The sequence below is a fragment of the Polypterus senegalus genome, chromosome 3 (genome assembly GCF_016835505.1).
Source record: "Polypterus senegalus isolate Bchr_013 chromosome 3, ASM1683550v1, whole genome shotgun sequence".
In the NCBI taxonomy this organism is placed as follows: Eukaryota; Metazoa; Chordata; class Cladistia; order Polypteriformes; family Polypteridae; genus Polypterus; species Polypterus senegalus.
In genome coordinates, this window is record NC_053156.1 from 51,385,218 (window position 1) to 51,404,517 (window position 19,300).

The 19,300-nt window shown below is 39.9% G+C and overlaps 1 protein-coding gene across 1 annotated transcript in view; it reads left to right on the plus strand.

Annotated features, from left to right (window-relative positions):
- dnah2 (dynein, axonemal, heavy chain 2) overlaps positions 1-19,300 on the plus strand; it is a 521,611-nt gene that overhangs the window by 234,492 nt on the left and 267,819 nt on the right. Inside the window, exons 26-30 of the mRNA XM_039749646.1 lie at positions 6,633-6,736; positions 7,896-8,052; positions 14,585-14,667; positions 15,097-15,277; positions 17,139-17,277. Of these exons, the coding sequence (XP_039605580.1) occupies positions 6,633-6,736; positions 7,896-8,052; positions 14,585-14,667; positions 15,097-15,277; positions 17,139-17,277 (664 nt within the window). The remainder of the gene's footprint in view (positions 1-6,632; positions 6,737-7,895; positions 8,053-14,584; positions 14,668-15,096; positions 15,278-17,138; positions 17,278-19,300) is intronic.

The following is a 19,300-nucleotide window of genomic DNA, read 5'->3' on the forward strand; positions in this document are numbered from 1 at the left end:
GCCTGGATCTTGGTTTTTATCCAGGACACTCAAGTCCAGACACTCAGACTCCTCACTCAGTCTCTCAAGAGCCCCAATCAGAGCCTCCATTGACTGGAAGATCACAGCATCGTTAGCAAAGTCAAGATCAGTGAATCTTTACCAACAGATCCCCCACAGCCGCTGGACCGCAAGACCTTGCCCAACACCCAGTCCATACAAGCACTGAACAGAATAGGAGCAAGAATACACCCCTGACGAACCCCAAAATCACCTGGGAAAAACGCAAAGGTTCTGCCTCCACTCTGCACAGCACTCACAGTACCAGTGTACAAGCCAGCCATAACATCCAGCAACTTCCCCAAAGTTGCTAGAAAATGAGCGAGGAGAGTGAGAAAGTCACAAAGATAAGTATGCATTGTGATAAAATTATTTAGGGCATCCAGAGCCTCTAGAAGGGAATCAAACATTTCACAAATGCTTCTGAGGCTCAGTTTCCTAATGATGAAAGAACTCAAGTCTTAAGTCCTTGAACCTTCATCCATAAAATTAAAGCTGCTCAAAAAGCAGGTTATTGTGTTACAGTAGCGCAGTGTTTCCCAAGCTTTTTTCTGTAGTGACCCACTTTTTGTACCCAAAATCATCCCTAAGACTACCACTATTTTACTAACCACAAACACATTAAATCTCATACATGTGCTCAACTATCTGAAGGGGTGGGACTACAGGGAGAAGCATTAATAAAGGAGCTCCAAGATCACTGTTTGCAGTAATGTCACTTAGTGACCACTTTGCTGACATCTTCCAGCTGGTTCGTCCCTTTGCCCGCCTCTCTTTGCCCCAGAGGTAACTTGTATGCCCACTACCCTATGGTCCTGAGAGACTCCCTGGTGACCACACACCTAGGCAGTTGGACTCGAGCAGCTTGGAGATGCGTCTGCAACCTAGTGGTCATGGAGCTACTTTTATGCCAGCTTCACCAGGTAGTCCTGTCCTCCTCAGACAGGTCTCGACAAACTTGCAGAGCTTGTCCCTGTCAGGTTCTGATCCGGGTGTACTACATTATTATTTCTATGGCACAGCTGGGTAGGTCTTATGGCACACTGGTTAAAAAACACTTCAGTAGTGGATGCAGTGGAATGGGATCTGTGGTCTGACAGAGTGTTTCAAATGAAGTAGGTAAGGGTCTCTTGGGAAAACCAGATTTGACTCTAAAAGAACAGCAAGAAGGGGCTCTGTGCAAAGTTGTGTGACAGAAAACAATCTCTACCTAACTGTCACCACAGAGTGCCACATGGCTCCTCTCTTATCTCCTTTTCATATCCTGGGTCACACTACACCCTTTCTAGTGATCCTGTACCACTAATCACTGCCTGGTTCTACTTGTAGACTCTTGGGGCATTTTTAGCAAATATATCCCATTTACAGTCTGGAACAAGCCTGGAGTCATTTCTAATGCAAGACCATCCGAGGCCTCTTTTTACTGTAGAATCCTGAGCTCTGTCCTGTATGTATGGTAACTGCCATGTGGCTGTCTGGACTCTGAAGCAGGGCCCAAACAGTGACTGGTTTTAAGTGCACTGGTGAATCCAGTTGCTGTTCAGTATGTATCCTATGATACCACTCATAGTCAAACTCCTGAAGCGCCTACTTTGCTTGTTTGCGTCTTGCTAGTCAACAGAGTGAATTTTTCTTCAATAATCTGCCTATTGAGGCCTTCCCCTAGCTCATGCTATCATTTTAACTCTTCTGCCTCTGGCAATTCTTTTTCTGTCAGGAAACCTGTTACAGTATTTTAAGTTAAAATGCAAAAAGATTATTACAGTTGTCATCCACATTAATGATAAACCAACAGATTTTCACTTAAAATAAAGAAAATGAAGAACTGTAACTGACAAAGTCTGGAAAGATGAACATTCGGAGGAATACAAAGCATCATTCACACTGAATAAACATTTGGCCAATATAAAAAAGTGTTTAGGTCCAGCAGATGAACATTAAATAAATAAGTAACTAATGCTTTAATTCATTCACTCATATATTTTCCATATCTTCTAATTCCAGTAAAGAGTGCAGTGTTGTTCCTAGGCTATCCCAATGACATTAGTGTGAAGATGACGTCAGTCCACTGCAGGGAATGCTCACCCACCCACTGTACTTTGGACTTGACAGTTTTCCTATCCAGCACATTTTTGGGATATAAAAATACCAGAAAACTGGGAGAAAACCCCTTCAGGAGAAGCAGAAAAACTCGACCCAAACTGTGCCAAAGCTGAGATTTGAAGCCAAACCTTTAGAGCCGTGAGGCAGCAGCATTAACCAGATTGCTATTGTATTGCCCTGCAACTAAACAGAAATGTTAAAGTTAAAATTAAGCTTGTTAATAACCGCAGTAGTCAATTAAATCTTGAATCAGGTCCAATGAAACAATCAACCTATCTCCCTTAATAATGAAGAGCAGGCGTGCCTTTTCTCAATTATTAGCCACAGTAACGGAATTAACCTGATGAAAGAGTTGACTGCTAGGAAAGGATTTGTAGTGACAATGATAGTCCTCTGATTAGAAGTTGTATTCCACAGCTTTTCATGTAAATAAGACCATCATAAAAAAAACAAAATCCGTAACATGTTTTGACTTCAATAAGAAAACGGCTGCTTGCTGTCTATTTTTAAAGAAAATGAAAGCAGGACCTTGCGTCATCTCTATTTGGGTGTCTTTTAAGAAACAGGGTTTAAAATGCAAGTCTTCATCGCAGTTACTGTATGCTTCCTCATGGTCACCTGATTCACCCGTGTCAATATATCAATTGTAAATATGTCAATATCCCTGACTTGTTCAAGCTAATTTATCTGCCCCAGTGTTTTAGTTCTTGGTAAAAGTTCCCTCAGCATGGGGAAAGGCACTATATAAATAAAATGTATTATTATTATTATTAAAACCGCTCACCATGAGATTTTCTTACTCAGTGCAAAGAGCTTGACAATTTTGTGCCGACTAATATAATACAGATTGATAGAAGTTCTAAACAGTATTACAGTACATTTACAGGATTTAATGGTCGTTATTGTCACATGTATAGAATACGGTGAAATTCATCAACTACCACATTAACTACCTTACCATGAAACATCTCTCTTAACCTCAAAAGTCCTAGAACATATTTGTCATTAACCAACAAACAAGCAGAATATGGGCATTTATATTATACACGGTAGAATATGGACATTTACATTATACTGTACATGGTGGAATGCGGTTCTCTATCCATTTAGCTTCGGCTTTTTATGTTGTGAGTCCCAGACATGGCAAAATGGGGTAAGCCCTCCAAATGGTCTGCAAACAGCTTTATGTGCCAGGCCAGGCCTTATTTACCTTCCTGGAAAAGGCCTTCCCCTCTATAGGGCTTAGTGCCAACTCCAGGGGCCTGCCTCAGGCTTTTCAGGCTAAAAAGAGATTTTAGCTTCAACACAAACCTAAATAATTCAAAATCTGGCTAAAAGCCAGTGTACTTACCTGTTAATCCAAAGAAACATTCAAATCAAAAGAGCACAGTTGGGCTGTTTTGTATTTCAGCAATTCGGGTACTGGTGGGTGAATTGATTTGTAATGTAATTGGAGAAACAAGTGTTTAATTCAGTTGATTTTGTCAATAAACTGTGGAAACACCAATAGTTTATGGGGCTATTTTACTGCACTATCTGCAACTAGCTCACCACTGAAGTGCTTGCTAAAGTCTAGTCCTGTGGGGTTAGACGTGATTCTTAAATGAGAATATGCAGCTAGGGACAACTCATTAAACAGTGTGTAGTGAATAGTGGCACAATCCTGCGCTACAAAGGCTATACCCACAATGCTTCTTCCTAAAATATCTGCCCCAGTTTCTCCAGTCTGTACATTTTAAACCGCCACCAGGTTTCAGGAAAAGAGCAAAAGATACTGTAGAATAGTCATGAAACTGAGAGAAAGTAAAAAGCTAAAATTGCCATTAAGGATCTTAATAATTAATTTTCATGTTGTAATGAACAGTGGAGACAGACAGACAAACACACATAGACCACCATAGCTACTGGGCTGCACTCGTTTGAGAAATGCCTCCATCTGCTGCAATATCTTTCTGTTATTTTAACTGTAGCATCACTATATGACATCACAACAGCAAATAGAGTTTGGATAAGCATTGTGGTCTATGGATATACAATGTGTTTAAACATTGCAGTTATTTTGTCAATGAATTTTTGCATTTTCAATTAGGCAGTTATGTTGCATTTCTTTAGTTATTTGTTTAGACATACAGTCAGAAGGAGAATGTTGTGCAGCCTCATCTGTGCATCTACTGGTGTCATTAGGCAGATTTGTTGATTTTGGTGTTTGAGTACTGAAATCTGCATCTCCTTTGGCTCTTTGTTGTCAGCTCTCGGAGTGTGACACTCTGTTTACTTACAATACAATACCATCCATCCATCCATCCTCTTCCGCTTATCCGGGGTCGGGTCGCAGGGGCAGCAGCTTAAGCAGAGAGGCCCAGACTTCCCTCTCCCCGGCCACTTCTACCAGCTCTTCCGAGAGAATCCCAAGGTGTTCCCAGGCCAGCCGGGAGACATAGTCCCTCCAGCATGCCCTGGGTCTTCCCCGGGGCCTCCTCCCGGTTGGACGTGCCCGGAATACCTCACCAGGGAGGCGTCCAGGAGGCATCCTGATCAGATGCCTGAGCCACCTCATCTGACTCCTCTCAATGTGGAGGAGTACATATACAATACAATACAATACTATTTATTTTTGTATAGTCCAAAATCACACAAGAAGTGCTGCAATGGGCTTTAACAGGCCCTGCCTCTTGACAGCCCCCCAGCCTTGACTCTCTAAGAAGACAAGGAAAAACTCCCAAAAAAAACCCAGTAGGGAAAAAATGGAAGAAACCTTGGGAAAGGCAGTTCAAAAAGAGACTCCTTTCCAGGTAGGTTGGGCGTGCAGTGGGTGTCAAAAAGAAGGGGGTCAATACAATACAATAGAATAGAATACTGTACACAAAACAAAACAAATGCTCAATACAGTATAAAAATAAAAATTTTAGAAGTACGGTGCAAATGCATATTTTGAAATTCATATTTTCATGAAAGTTATTGCCAATTCTTTAAAGTCTACATCAACTCCTACACTATTGTCATAACACTAAACACCAGAGAACACACACAGCACCTGTGACAACATATCGTTCACATTTACAGATTGTCCATTGATGCTGTTGAATGCCAATGTATGATCTGATGCTACAGAAATGATTTTCTTGTGAATCAGGTTAGGTTTATTTTTAAATGTGCTCTCCACTCATGTGACACACATTTATATGTCTATTTTCAACTTTAGATGGTTCATTGTAAACAGAAGCTTGCTGTCTGTTGCATGAGCTTAACAAGAGCACCTCTGATCTTTGCAGTTCAAAATCACCGGCCCTTCTTTGAGTGCCACCTTCATGAGGTGCTACATTGGTTTAGAAATGTGACACTTAATGAGCTGTCTAATTGTTCCCACCCAGATGTCTCCAGATGTATATATTAAACGTCTGGCTTCAGTGAGACTCCTTCAAGTCCATGTACCTCTTCCCTTTTGTGCTTTATAATGGCTGATACGTTGATGCACAGTGGTGACTTGTGTGAATCTGCATTGAGTAATACAGTATATATTTTGTTATATTGTCCTCTGCGTTGTTTTCTGATAATGAACATTATAAAGTAAAAAAAGAAAAATGTCAGTATGATGTACATGTTCAGTCAATGGAATTCAAACCCCAAGATTTAAAATGAAATCTATATATAGAAAAATCAGTGTGTGTGTGTGTGTGTTCCAGCATCACTTCCGAACGGCTGGAGCGATTTTCATGAAACTTAGTACACGTTTCTCATTGGTCGACTAAAAATACTCTAGGGTGAAATCAACCCTAACCCACCCCCTTCTGGGAAGGATGAGGGTGATCTTGTGGGCTTGTATGCATGTTATTATCCAGTTGTCACTCGGAATGACCACCAGAGGGCGAACTGGAGGTGACTGCCAGCATTCTTTATGTTTGAGCACCACCACCCACCTGTTGCTTTTGAAATTAAATAGAGTTGGCCGGTTCTGAGCATCAACTGGATGATAACATGCATACAATACTGCAACACAAGCACATTAGTGAGTCTTCATTGTTTGTTAATTTATTTTTATTTTTAAAGTTGTTCTCAAACAATTAAAAAAAAAACACTTTATTTTTCTCCCGGGCAACGCTGGGCATTTCAGCTTGTTCTCACTATTGCCCTGAGAAAGTCACTCAAGTCCCGTGTTCCACTTGTAAATCAGTTATACAAACAATTGTAGTATATCTAGATTTTCCGTGCCACCCTAGATAATAACTGATGAATTCCTTGTAACCTTGAAATGTTTCCCTTTACTTTATTTTCCATATTTTTTAAAAGGCTTTGTACTGGTGAAATACAGCCTGAGTGACCCTGACTTACATTAGCCACACACGTGCAGCCTTGTAGAATTTGATGGCTGTAATATCGTATATGTATAGTTTTTTAATTTACCAAAAATAGATTGCATGTCAGAAAGAAAAACAAAGCAATTTCATTCTGAAGCACTAATCTTTTCATCCTCTTGTGTGTATTTCTAACAGGAAAAGAACTGGGAAATCGTTGAAACGTCAAAGAGTAAAATTGACCAGTTCAAGCGAACGATGCCACTCATTTCAGATCTCCGGAACCCCGCTATGAGGGAACGGTAAGAATGTAGGACTCAGCTCACATTTTTGAGAGTTAAGACAGACTTTCTGTCGTCAGTAATGGACTACTATTTGAATTTAAAATTTGCTGCAAGCGGCATCTTTTTACAAGATGTTAAATTCAGTAGTAAAAGCACGTGCAGCGTTGTCATGTTACATATAAAAGATTCTGATCATGCCCTCTTTGGAGATTTTCCTTTATTGCATCCTGTTTATTCAGGTCAGTACATATGATTCAAATCACAGTATGTGAGTGTTTTTCTTTTCTTTTTTTTAATGATTAATATTTTAATAGAATTCCATGGCTAAGAAGTGACACTAAAGGAAGTGGATATCATTTACCAACCCTAAATACCTCCTTTTGTTGTGTTGGCAGCATTTTTTGTTGACTTTGAAACACAGTAAAATGAATGGTTCTTATGAATAGAAGCTATTTGGCTCCCAGTTTCCACCTTTTGTTTTACACCACAGTAAATTAAACTAATATATCTTACTCATTGACTCACATATTCACTATTATAAGCATTATCATTTTTTTACCACTAGTCATTATGCTTTCTTTTTCACTTGTTAATATACAGTAATCTTTAGCAGCAATAGGAATTCTGATGACTTCTGCAATGATTATGGAACAAGGAGAGAAATAATTCAATCTTCTTTGTTAATACCCAGCACATTTAGCTGTTTATCACATGCAGATGCATTTTTGGTTACCCCAAATGTTAAGCAGACTGTGAGAATCTTAGTGAGGACCTCAGAGACCTAAGTAAGAATTCACGTTCAGCCTGTGTGTATGAGGTGTGCATGTTCTCCCTGTGTCAGCCTGGATTTTCTCCTCCTGGAGACAGGCATGTTAGATTAACTGGTGAGTAAGTGCAGAGATGGGAGTCGATGAACTTGCAGTCCTTTAAGAATTGGTTCATGACATACGTTAAGTGCTGGTGACTCTCTAGAAAAAAGAACATTTTAAGAGATGGAGAGTGCAAATTGTATCATAAGCACACAGCCAATCATTACAATCTCTAAAATGTTTTTTTTTTCACAGTTCAAATGTTATGCAGCTTCTATACTTTTGCCTCACTTTACTATGCATATGCTCTGTGGTAGACTACTTCGTAAAAAACAAATATTAACACACATTTCTTTTTGTTTGTGTAGACACTGGAATCAAATCAAGCATGAAGTTCAGCGGCCCTTTGATCAGACTAGCAGTGATTTTACTCTAGAGAAAATTGTGGCATTGGGACTTGAACAACACTCCGAAAAGATCAATGAAATCTCAGGTGCCGCTAGTAAAGAGCTGTCAATTGAACAGGTATCTTGTGGATTTAGTTCTTATTAGAAGTCTGCCAGTATAGCAGGCATGTGCCATAGGGAAGCAGATGCAGGATTTCACTGCAAGCCATCATTTTTAATGTATAGGACAGAGCTCTCTGTGCAACAGGTGTCACACTGTCATTCAAAAGCAGCCAAGGGAGAATATGTCCTCTACATGTGTGTTTTGTCACTGGTGAGGTGCTTATAGAACATACTGTACTTCCCATTGATATACACAGTACTTCAGCAGAGAAATGTTAAAGAAAAAGCTGTCATCCTAAACAAGGTTTACCTAAACTGTATCTTCTTCTTCTTTTTTCTGCTACTCCCGTTAGGGGATACCCCAGCGGATCATCTTCTTCCATATCTTTCTGTCCTCTGCATCTTGTTCTGTTACACCCATCACCTGCATGTACTCTCTCACCACATCCATAAACCTTCTCTTAGGCCTTCCTCTTTTCCTCTTCCCTGGCAGCTCTATCCTTAGCATCCTTCTCCCAATATACCCAGCATCTCTCCTCTGCACATGTCCAAACCAACGCAATCTCGCCTCTCTGACTTTGTCTCCCAACCGGCCAACTTGAGCTGACCCTCTAATGTACTCATTTTTTAATCCTGTTCATCCTCGTCACACCCAGTGCAAATCTTAGCATCTTTAACTCTGCCACCTCCAGCTCTGTCTCCTGCTTTCTGGTCAGTGCCACCATCTCCAACCCATATAACATAGCTGGTCTCACTACCGTCCTGTAGACCTTCCCTTTCACTCTTGCTGATACCGTCTGTCACAAACTAGTCCTGACACTCTTCTCCGTCCATTCCACCCTGCCTGCACTCACTTCTTCACCTCTTTTCCACAATCCCCATTACTCTGTACTGCTGATCCCAAGTATTTAAACTCATCCACCTTCACCAACTCTACTAACTGCATCCTCACCATTTCACTGACCTCCCTCTCATTTACACACGTATTCCGTCTTGTTCCTACTGATCTTCATTCCTCTCCTCTCTAGTGCATATCTCCACCTCTCCAGGGTCTCCTCGACCTGCTCCCTACTATCACTACAGATCACAATGTCATCAGCAAACATCATAGTCCACGGGACTCCTGTCTAATCTCGTCTGTCAACCTGTCCATCACCATTGCAAATAAGAAAGGGCTCAGAGCCGATCCCTGATGTAATCCCACCTCCAACTTGAATGCATCTGTCACTCCTACCGCAGACCTCACCACTGTCACACTTCCCTCGTACATATCCTGTACAACTCTTACGTACTTCTCTGCCACTCCCGACTTCCTCATACAATACCACAGCTCCTCTCGAGGCACCCTGTCATATGCTTTCTCCAGGTCCACAAAGACGCAATGCAACTCCTTCTGGCCTTCTCTAAACTTCTCCATCAACATCCTCAGAGCAAACATTGCATCTGTGGTGCTCTTTCTTGGCATGAAACCATACTGCTGCTCACTAATCATCACCTCACTTCTTAACCTAGCTTCCACTACTCTTTCCCATAACTTCATGCTGTGGCTCATCAATTTTATTCCCCTGTAGTTACTGCAGTCCTGCACATCCCCCTTATTCTTAAATATCGGCACCAGTACACTTCTTCTCCACTCCTCAGGCATCCTCTCACTTTCCAAGATTCCATTAAACAATCTGGTTAAAACTCCACTGCCATCTCTCCTAGACACTTCCATGCTTCCATAGGTATGTCATCTGGACCAATGGCCTTTCCATTTTCCTCCTCTTCATAGCTGTCCTTACTTCCTCCTTGCTAATCCGTTGCACTTCCTGATTCACTATCCCCACATCATCCAGCCTCTTCTCTCTCTCGTTCTCTTCATTCATCAGCCTCTCAAAGTACTCTTTCCATCTGCTCAACACACTCTCCTCACTTGTGAGTACGTTTCCATCTTTATCCTTTATCACCCTAACCTGCTGCACATCTTTCCCAGCTCAGTCCCTCTGTCTAGCCAATCGGTACAGGTCCTTTTCTCCCTCCTTAGTGTCCAACCTCTCATACAACTCATCATACGCCTTCGCCACCTCTCTCTTCACCTTGCGCTTTATCTCCTTGTACTCTTGTCTACTTTCTGCATCTCTCAGACTATACCACTTCTTCTTTGCCATCCTCTTCCTCTGTATACGCTACTGCATTTCTTCATTCCACCACCAGGTTTCCTTCCTTTCCACCCTTCTTGCTGTGACCCTTACTACATCTGCTGTAGTTTCCTAGCTGTCTGGTAACTCTTCACTGCCACCCAGTGCCTGTCTCACCTCCTCCTAAACTCAACCTTGCAGTCTTCCTTTTTCAACTTCCACCATTTGATCCTTGGCTCTGCCCTCACTCTTTTCCTCTTCTTGATCTCCAACATCATCCTGCAGACCACCATCCAATGCTGCTTAACTACACTTTCCCCTGCCACCACTTTGCTTTCTTCAATCTCCTTCAGACCAACTCTTCTGCATAGGATGTAATCTACCTGTGTGCATCTTCCTCCACTCTTGTACGTAACTCCCTCCCTCTTCTTAAAATACGTTTTCACCACAGCCATGTCCATCCTTTTGGCAAAATCCACTATCCTCTGATCTTCTTCATTTCTCTCCTTGACACCATACTTACCCATTGCCTCCTTGTCACCACTGTTCCCTTCACCAACATGCCCACTGAAATCCGCTCCAATCACCACTTACTTTCCCTTGGGTACACTGTTCATCACTTCATCCAACTTTCTCCAAAATTCTTCTTTCTAACCCACTGCACATCCAACTTGCATTGCATATGCATTAACAACATTCATCATCACACCTCCAATTTCCCGTTTCATAATCATTACTCTTTTCACCTCCAAAACACTCTTGACATACTGTTCTTTCAGAATAACTCCTACCCCATTTCTCCTCCCATCCACACCATAATAGAACAATTTGAATCCACCTCCGATCCACCTGGCCTTACTCCCCTTCCATTTAGTCTCTTGCACGCACAATATATCAACCTTCCTTCTCTCCATCATATCTGCTAACTCTCTCCCCTTACCAGTCATACAGCCAACATTCAAAGTTCCTACCCTCTGTTCCACTCTCTTTACTTTCCTCCTCTCCTCCAGCCTCCGGACATGTCTCCCCCTCTTCTTCTCCTTCTTCTTCGGCCAACAGTAGCCCAATTTCCGCAAGCACCCTGTTGGCTAACAGTACTGGTGGTGGTCGTTGTTAACCTGGGGCTCAACCGATCCGATATGGAAATTTGTATTGTTGTCCGCATATTGATTTGGCAAGATATTACACCGGATGCCCTTCCTGACGTAACCCTCCACATTTATCCAGGTTTGGGACCGGCACGAAAAAACACACTGGTTTGTGCAAACTGTATACTCTGCTTTAATACGTACAGTGCATCAGTGAAACGAAATGTGCATATGGAGTATGTGTCGTCTTTACATATACATTATATCAGTAGAGAGGTACGGATGAAACAGATAGCTACACTGTGCATTGTCAAATGAGATGTGCCGCTATGTCAGTTCAATATAAACAGTATAACTAGGGAGATGTCTATGAACGAGGTGTTATCATAAGGTATGTGTAAATATTTTAAAGCAAAACGTGCTTATTGAGCTTCTTTCACATTCATATATACAATGCTGTAATGGTAAGCCATCTATAAAATAGCTGTCACCCTGTAGAATGATAAAAATTGTGAAATGAGATGGACCCGTAAAGAGTTGGTCACTTTAATGTACCCTGGGTGGTCAGTTTATGGGGTACACCCCACACCTTCACACAAATTCTACATTCCTCCTAGTCACATTCTAGAGATTTATATTTAAATCAGCTGGACCAACATTTCTGGCACCAGTTTAGTGGCATTGATATTTGGCACTAGGCTTGTCGGTTCTAGGTATCACATAAATGGCTGTCATCAGAGGCTTCTTACAAACAACCACTTTACCAAGAGTGGTGCAAAAGTACAAAGTTACCAGTCGTAGGTGATCCTGTAGATTAAAGGAATTTGTGGCTCAGAAGGGTCAAAGGAGAATGCCAAATAAACAGAAGGGTCACAGCCAACATTGGTGTGCAGTACATTATCTCAGACTGTCTTGAGTGGGCTACAACAGCAGAAGTATCAAAACTGGACAACTAACCAGCAGAAAAAAGTTGCTTGTCTGGATGAATCCAGGTTTTGTTTTGCATTATACGGATGGAGGGGTCAGAATTTGATACAGGCAACATGAGTCCATGGAGCAATCCAGTTTGGTGTCCAAAGTACACACTGATGGTGACAGTACGATAGCAGGGGGAATATTTTCCTGGTGGGCATTATTGATCTCAGGGAGTCTATGGAGCATCTTTGGGATGAGGTAGAACAAACTGTTCACAAGAAGGCTGTTTCAGCCCTCCAATTTTTAGCCACTGCACAGTATAACCATCTTCATATGGTACAGCATTCCTGCACAGCACAGACAACATCTTGTAGAGTACATGCCCAGAAGAATTAATACTGTTCACCACACTACTAGATGGATGCATATAATGAACTGGCAACTCAGTTTATACAGATTAACGGGAATAGCTGCTGTTTGAAATAAGTGTCATCCTCAAGTTTAAGATGTGTTCTAAAGTGAAGAGTGGAGCATGTATCACATTAATATGCACGGTGTAATCATAGAGAGTTGCCTATGAAACCATATATAATACACATTATGTTAATATATAATATATAGTATTATGTTAATATCTAGATTATTGGCAGAGCCATACCTGTTTGAAATACTGTATATCATTTCCAGGTATACCATGTATTATCAGTTTAAAACTGTATCATTTAGGAGTTCCTATACAACAGATGTTACCCTTCTACATATACTGCCAACCATGAACTGCTTATAGTAAAGCTGTCATGTTCATTTTTATTTTGTTTGTGGAGATGTTACATTAATATACTGCATACGGAGTACAGAAATCTGACTATAGAACAGGTGCCACCCTGAAATTCCTTGGAAAATCTTCTTCTTCTTCTTTCATCTGCTCCTGTTAGGGTTTGCCATAGCACAGGGTTGGGCAAAGTCATTCCTGGAGGGCCGCAGTGGCTACAGGTTTTTGTTCCAACCCAGTTGCTTATTAAGAAGCATTTATTGCTCAAGTAACACTTCTGCTTCATTTTAGTTGCCTCGCTCATTAGGATTTTGAACCCTTATTGCTTATTTTAGTCTTAAACAGCTGTTCTCTTGGTTTCTAATGGCTTTTTATTAGCTAAGATTCAAATGACAAAAGAAAGCAGCATTTCTCCATTTTGCTTGTTTCACCTGTGTGTATTGTGCACTATTTGGTTTAATTAAATACTTGGGTGGAAAATGAAGAGAAAAAAGTGAAAGATAGAATATTATTTATACATTTTAGACTTCATATCGTTTAGATGATATCATTAGAAAGAAATAAAAGTCTAGGATATTAGAATGGCCTGACATGGCAGAGTTAAAACACTAACAAGTCATGAAATTGAATTATTCTCAAGGATTGTTTTCTAATTAAGCAACTGGGTTGTTACAAAAACCTGCAGCCACTGCGGCCTCCAGGAATGACTTTGCCCACCCCTGCCATAGCAGATCATCTTCTTCCATATCTTTCTGTCCTGTACATTTTGCTCCATTACACCTACCACCATGTCCCCTCTCACCACATCCATAAACCTCTTAGGCCTTCCTCTTTTCCTCTTGCCTGGCAGCTCTATCCTTAACAACCTTTTTTCCCAGTATACCCAGCATCTCTCCTCTGCACATGTCCAAACCAACACAATCTCGCCTCTCTGGCTTTGTCCCCCATCCTTGGAAAATCTATTATTTAAACATACTGTGTACTAGTACTGTGTACTAGTATTTCCGAGTTATATATATTGTAATTTAGTGGTTATATATTGAGCAGGTGTCACCCTTATACGTACAGTGTATTGTCATGTGAGATCACCTGATCATTTCAGGCACTGTGGCAAAGTGGTTAAGACTTTGGACTCCAAACCCTGAGGTTGTGGGTTCAAATCCCACTTCACCTGCCTGCGATCCAATTGGAAAAACAAAAGAAATGTATCCAACTGTATCTGAAATATTATAAGTTGGATAAAGATGTCAGTCAATAAGTAAATAATAATGACAACACTTACTGTACATGTTGTTAGTGATGAGCTGCACATGTAATATGCACCACACTATTATCTAAAGCATAACAAGTGTCTTATTAAGGTATATTGTCCATAGTTAACTTAGGACTGCCAAAGAAAGCAAGTTGTGCTGATCTGATCTGAGTGCTGTTAAAAATAACCATCTTGTAGAGCACACGTCACACTGATGGTTTCTCAACAGAGCTGCCTGTAAAAAACCTATTGTAATACTGAGAAAACACTAACAAATGTAATTTCATACATTTATAATGTTCTTTGCCTGTATATACAGAAAGTTACACATTCCATGTTAAAAGAATTGAAAGCTTTGAAAATTATGTATTGTTAAATTGACTTTTATTTTCTCTTTACAGTCTCTTGAGGCAATTGCTAAAACATGGCAGAGTATAATTTTGGAGATAGCACCTTACAAAGATAAGGGCCATCACAGACTAAAGTAAGAGATGTAAATGTGCTGTTGTTTTACTCTGTCAATTTATCACAAACAGTTAAATGATTAAAATATTAAGGGAACTGTAAGACTAAATTCCTATCTTTATACAACCCTTTAATGTATATAATATAATATTTCATTGTTTCCTGTCTAATTATTTTTTAATTTTCAGGTTTTACTTAGACTAAGTAAAAGTTTTGATAAAGTACAAAAGAATGTGGATCTCAGATTTTACAAGCACACTTGTATCATGAAGGCTGGAACAACACTGCCATCAAGTGCATGCACTGTGTAATTGTAAAGAACTCCTTAGCTTATGATTTACAAATTTGTGATGTTTAAATATCTATATTTTACTGTGCTTACACATTATTTTTATTTAATCTTACTTTCAAGCCAATATATAAATAAATATCAAAAAATATGTTACAGGGGGACAGATGATGTGTTCCAGGCACTAGAAGATAACCAGGTGACTCTGTCCACAATGAAGGCTTCTCGATTTGTAAAAGCATTTGAGCAAGAAGTAGATCACTGGGAACGATGTCTGTCTCTCATTCTAGAAGTGACTGAAATGATTCTCATTGTGCAAAAACAGTGGATGTATCTTGAGGTAAGATGTGAAGGAACAGGTCTAATCCCTTGTTAATTGTCACTCAGTGAATTGCCATGTTAAAGGAAATTCTCTGCACTAGTCCACCCTAGAAAACACTGCTTACCCTGAAGTTTTAGCCTGCTGGATTGCTTTTCACCAAAATATAGTACAGTAGTTGGCTCAGCTGGGCCACATTATTTGACAGGGGAACAGGGAACCATTTAAACATGTCTGCTTGAAATGAGAGTCTGCTAGCATTCAAGAGAGGAAGAATCTTTTTACTTACTGTTTATGCTGTTTAATTAGATATGGCATTCAGCAAGCATTCACCTAATATGGCATGGGTTAACCTACCACGTGATTACTTGGCAAAACCTTACAACACTCAAATCAAGAGCACAGAATCTAGAGTGAGCAAAGGAAATGATTCAAAGACAACCTTACGAAAAGGTGGTTAACGTCACCAGCCGGATGAGATACTTAAGAGAGTCAGTGAAACTTGCAGTTTGAGCAAGGACGTCCAGCTCTTTGTTAGCAATTGTATGTCCTGTAGCATTGTGGGTTTGTACTGCAAATGGCAGTCTATTACAGTATATGCAAATAAATGTAATGCAATTAGGAGTCACTGCGATTTCTTGCTAAGTGTGATGTGTGTGAGAACATGATGGTGCAATGTGTAGTGCTGCTTCCTCATGCATCCAACATTCTGGGTTCAAATCCCATACCCTGTCACTATTTCTTTTAGAGTTTACACATTCTGCCAGTGTCTGCATGGGTTTTTTTCCACGTACTTCCCTGATAATTCTAAATTACATGAATACTGCATCAGTTACAGTTGCCTTTGGTCCCATATGGCTTGTGGTCAGGCTTGGTTCTTGCCCTGCACCTCATTGCTGGCGTGATAGCCCCCACTGCACTGAATTGAATCAAGAGGGTTTAATAGTGTCACGTCATTTATGTTTTGAACATATACGTTTGATTTTCAATGAATACACTTTAGACCTATGGAACTAAATAAAGTGGACTTTCATTTTTTGGCAGTCATACAAATAAAATATCAATGCAAACATTCAGTACAAGGACAATTGTAATCATCATTCCGTCAGCCAAACAAACAATTTACCTCAAGTTCACTTAACACCAAATCATCAAGTTAGCGTAGAATACTCTGAGTTCATGTCTTTAATGATCAAATATTTATACAGTAAAAGAAAATCAACAATAATATCTGATTCTTGGACTATGGAAGATTGGAAACAAGCACCCCCACTCAATGAGATGGACCCTACTGCAGACAGCTAATTAAACTGAAACACAATAAAGGAAAAAAATAGTTGATGGGTAAACCAAAAACACACACCATGCAGTATTGCATGGTGAAGAAAGGGGAAAAAACCATGGGAGGTAAGGTGGACTGTCTCATAAGGCACCCTCCAGTCAGCTCTTTACTAACTGAACAGCATGAAGCCAGTTGTGGATAGCAAAGCTGGAAGAGTGTTGATCTGAAATGCAGAAAGTTCAAGAATGAAGACTTCCAGATTGCTGGAGAGACATGGGCAGGAGGTTTTCAATGAGAGTCTAAAAGCAACTTAGCTGCAATGGCTTTAGTTATTAATATTCTAAGTTCTTGATGTCTTGTCCATGCACCACACACACTGTGGGTAAGGAAGTCATGGTCATGACTGGGCAAAGTCTCCTAGCTAAGAAAATGTAACCTTCAGTGATATCAAACTGATTTCAATCCTACAAGATCAGGTCATAATAGATCCAATTTCTGAAGTTTGTGCATTAGGAGAACTTAAATCTTATGTAATCATTAAGGGGCATACTATACAATGCAAAAAGTTTTCACATTAACAGTGATTTCTATTTTATCCAGAACATCTTTCTTGGTGAAGACATCCGCAAACAGTTACCACAAGAGTCTGCTGAATTTGACTCTGTCAACTTCAGCTGGAAGACTATCATGGATCGGTTGAAGGCAGATAATAATGCACTTAGAGGGACTCATCATCCAGGTACGAATGAAGCATGGCTTGTCAAGCCTTTGAACTCTTGTAATTTTTTGTTTTTTTAAATTTAAGGTATGTATTATATTTCAGGTGGCACATTGGTGTAGCACAAGAACCTTAGATTCAGTGGTGGGCTTAGATGTGTTTTGTTCAACCTTTCTATATTTTTTCCTTTGTTCACATAGACTTACACTTAGTCAAAAAAATGGGCTGTCAGTGAAAATAGTCATTGCTCTTTAAGATCATATGTGTGTGAGAGAAAGAAAGAGTATTACTTTGTTGGTTTAAATGTTGAAACAGTTAATATTGAGGGAAAAAAAATTAAAAAGCTGCAACCTGCAAGAAGCTAAATAAAGCCCAGTGGTGCCACATATTTAAATAGAAGTGGAAAGCATACATAGGAAGGAGTGAAGTTGACATTTCAGTTGTCATATGTGTCAGAACCATTGAAATTCTGAATTTGTACTTGTTCTCTCAATGGCAAATGAAAAAGAAGTTGCATTCATATAATATTCATTTTTCATTAAAACATATCCTTTTTGAAAAATAATACAATGTACAAAATAGCGCGGTGCAAATGAATGCCAATCAATACACTTATGCAAGAAAAAACAGCACTTGGTCAATTAGAGAGCTCATCTATTGATGACATGTAGTACTAATCAATCAATAGAAGTTGTGCCTTTTACAAATCATATCAATACAGTGTGCTTTAAAAATCAAGCAAAAGTACAGTGTGACGTAAAAATCCTTTAAAAACAAACAATACTTATTTTATATATAGCCTTTATATAATGACTACTGTTCCAGTTCACTAATACAAATACATTATACATTGCAATATTTCACATTGGGAAAACGGGCTTATGGCTATTTACATGGTGAAAAGGAAAGAAGGAAAAAGACGCATCATTTAGGCTGTACAGCCTTTATCAGGCATTCAACTGAAAAAGAAAAGCGGATAACACACATAAGAGTGAACAAAGCGAGGGCAGATGAAAGGAGAAAGGGTGAGTGTAGATGTGAAAAAGCTGCCATTAAACAATTTGATGGGAGAGATTAAAAAGTCAGTTGGTCATTAATAGCTGGAGAAGTATGTGATCACAGACAGAGAATGGGTTGAACTTCTTCTGAGTTTCTTTGGTAAGTATCCTTAAATCTCCGTGAAAGAACACAAACAGAAACATCAGTATGGGTGTGATCAAGGGATGTGAAGTGTTATATCAGTACACTTTGAAAGGTTTTTAGTTTCTCATGTGCAGATGGCTGAACACTTCCTACAAGAAATGCAGGAATACAATTTTTAGATTGGCAAGAGGCTTGTTGTGTAATATTGAGTTTACCACAGGGACAAGATACAGGGGTATTATTGGGGAAATATTTGCAAGTGACACAGTGGCTCCTGTTACAGCTCATAGTGACTGGTGAGGTATGTAAATCTCTGTGAAGTGGACTACGGGTAAAACATTTGCAGAGGTTAGGTGGTCGACAGAAGAAGATGATTAGGAAAAAAGGTTGTTGTGGAAGAATCAGTCTTCAAAATTGGGAGGTTTTGTGTGATGACCTGTGAGAGATAAAAGAGTGTTAGGGTTTAATGGGAGGACCATCAGGATGTGGGTTTCACTATTAGAGTTCCTCTAAATGTGGATGTTTCAAGGTCCACTCCTGGCTTGAATGAGGACCCTGTCATCTATATTGGAAGTGTATCCTCTTTCAATGAAGAAACCCTCATCACTGCAGAGGTAGTGGCATCTAAGAAACTGTGGAAGAGGTAGCGAGTTTTTTAGTATGGCAGAAATGTAATGAGCTGTAGAGGACATAACTGTGTGAGTCAGTTGGCTTGTAATAGACAGAAGTCCAGGAAAACTGATAGAAGGACCGATATCTAAAAATGGTAGAGCTGTGGTGGAAATGTTGACCATAAAACTGAGATGTTGATGGAAACAGTTAAATCATTAATGAGTTTCTGTAGCTCGCTACAGGAGCAAGAGGCAGCACCACCACAATTGTCAATACATCTTTTGGACAG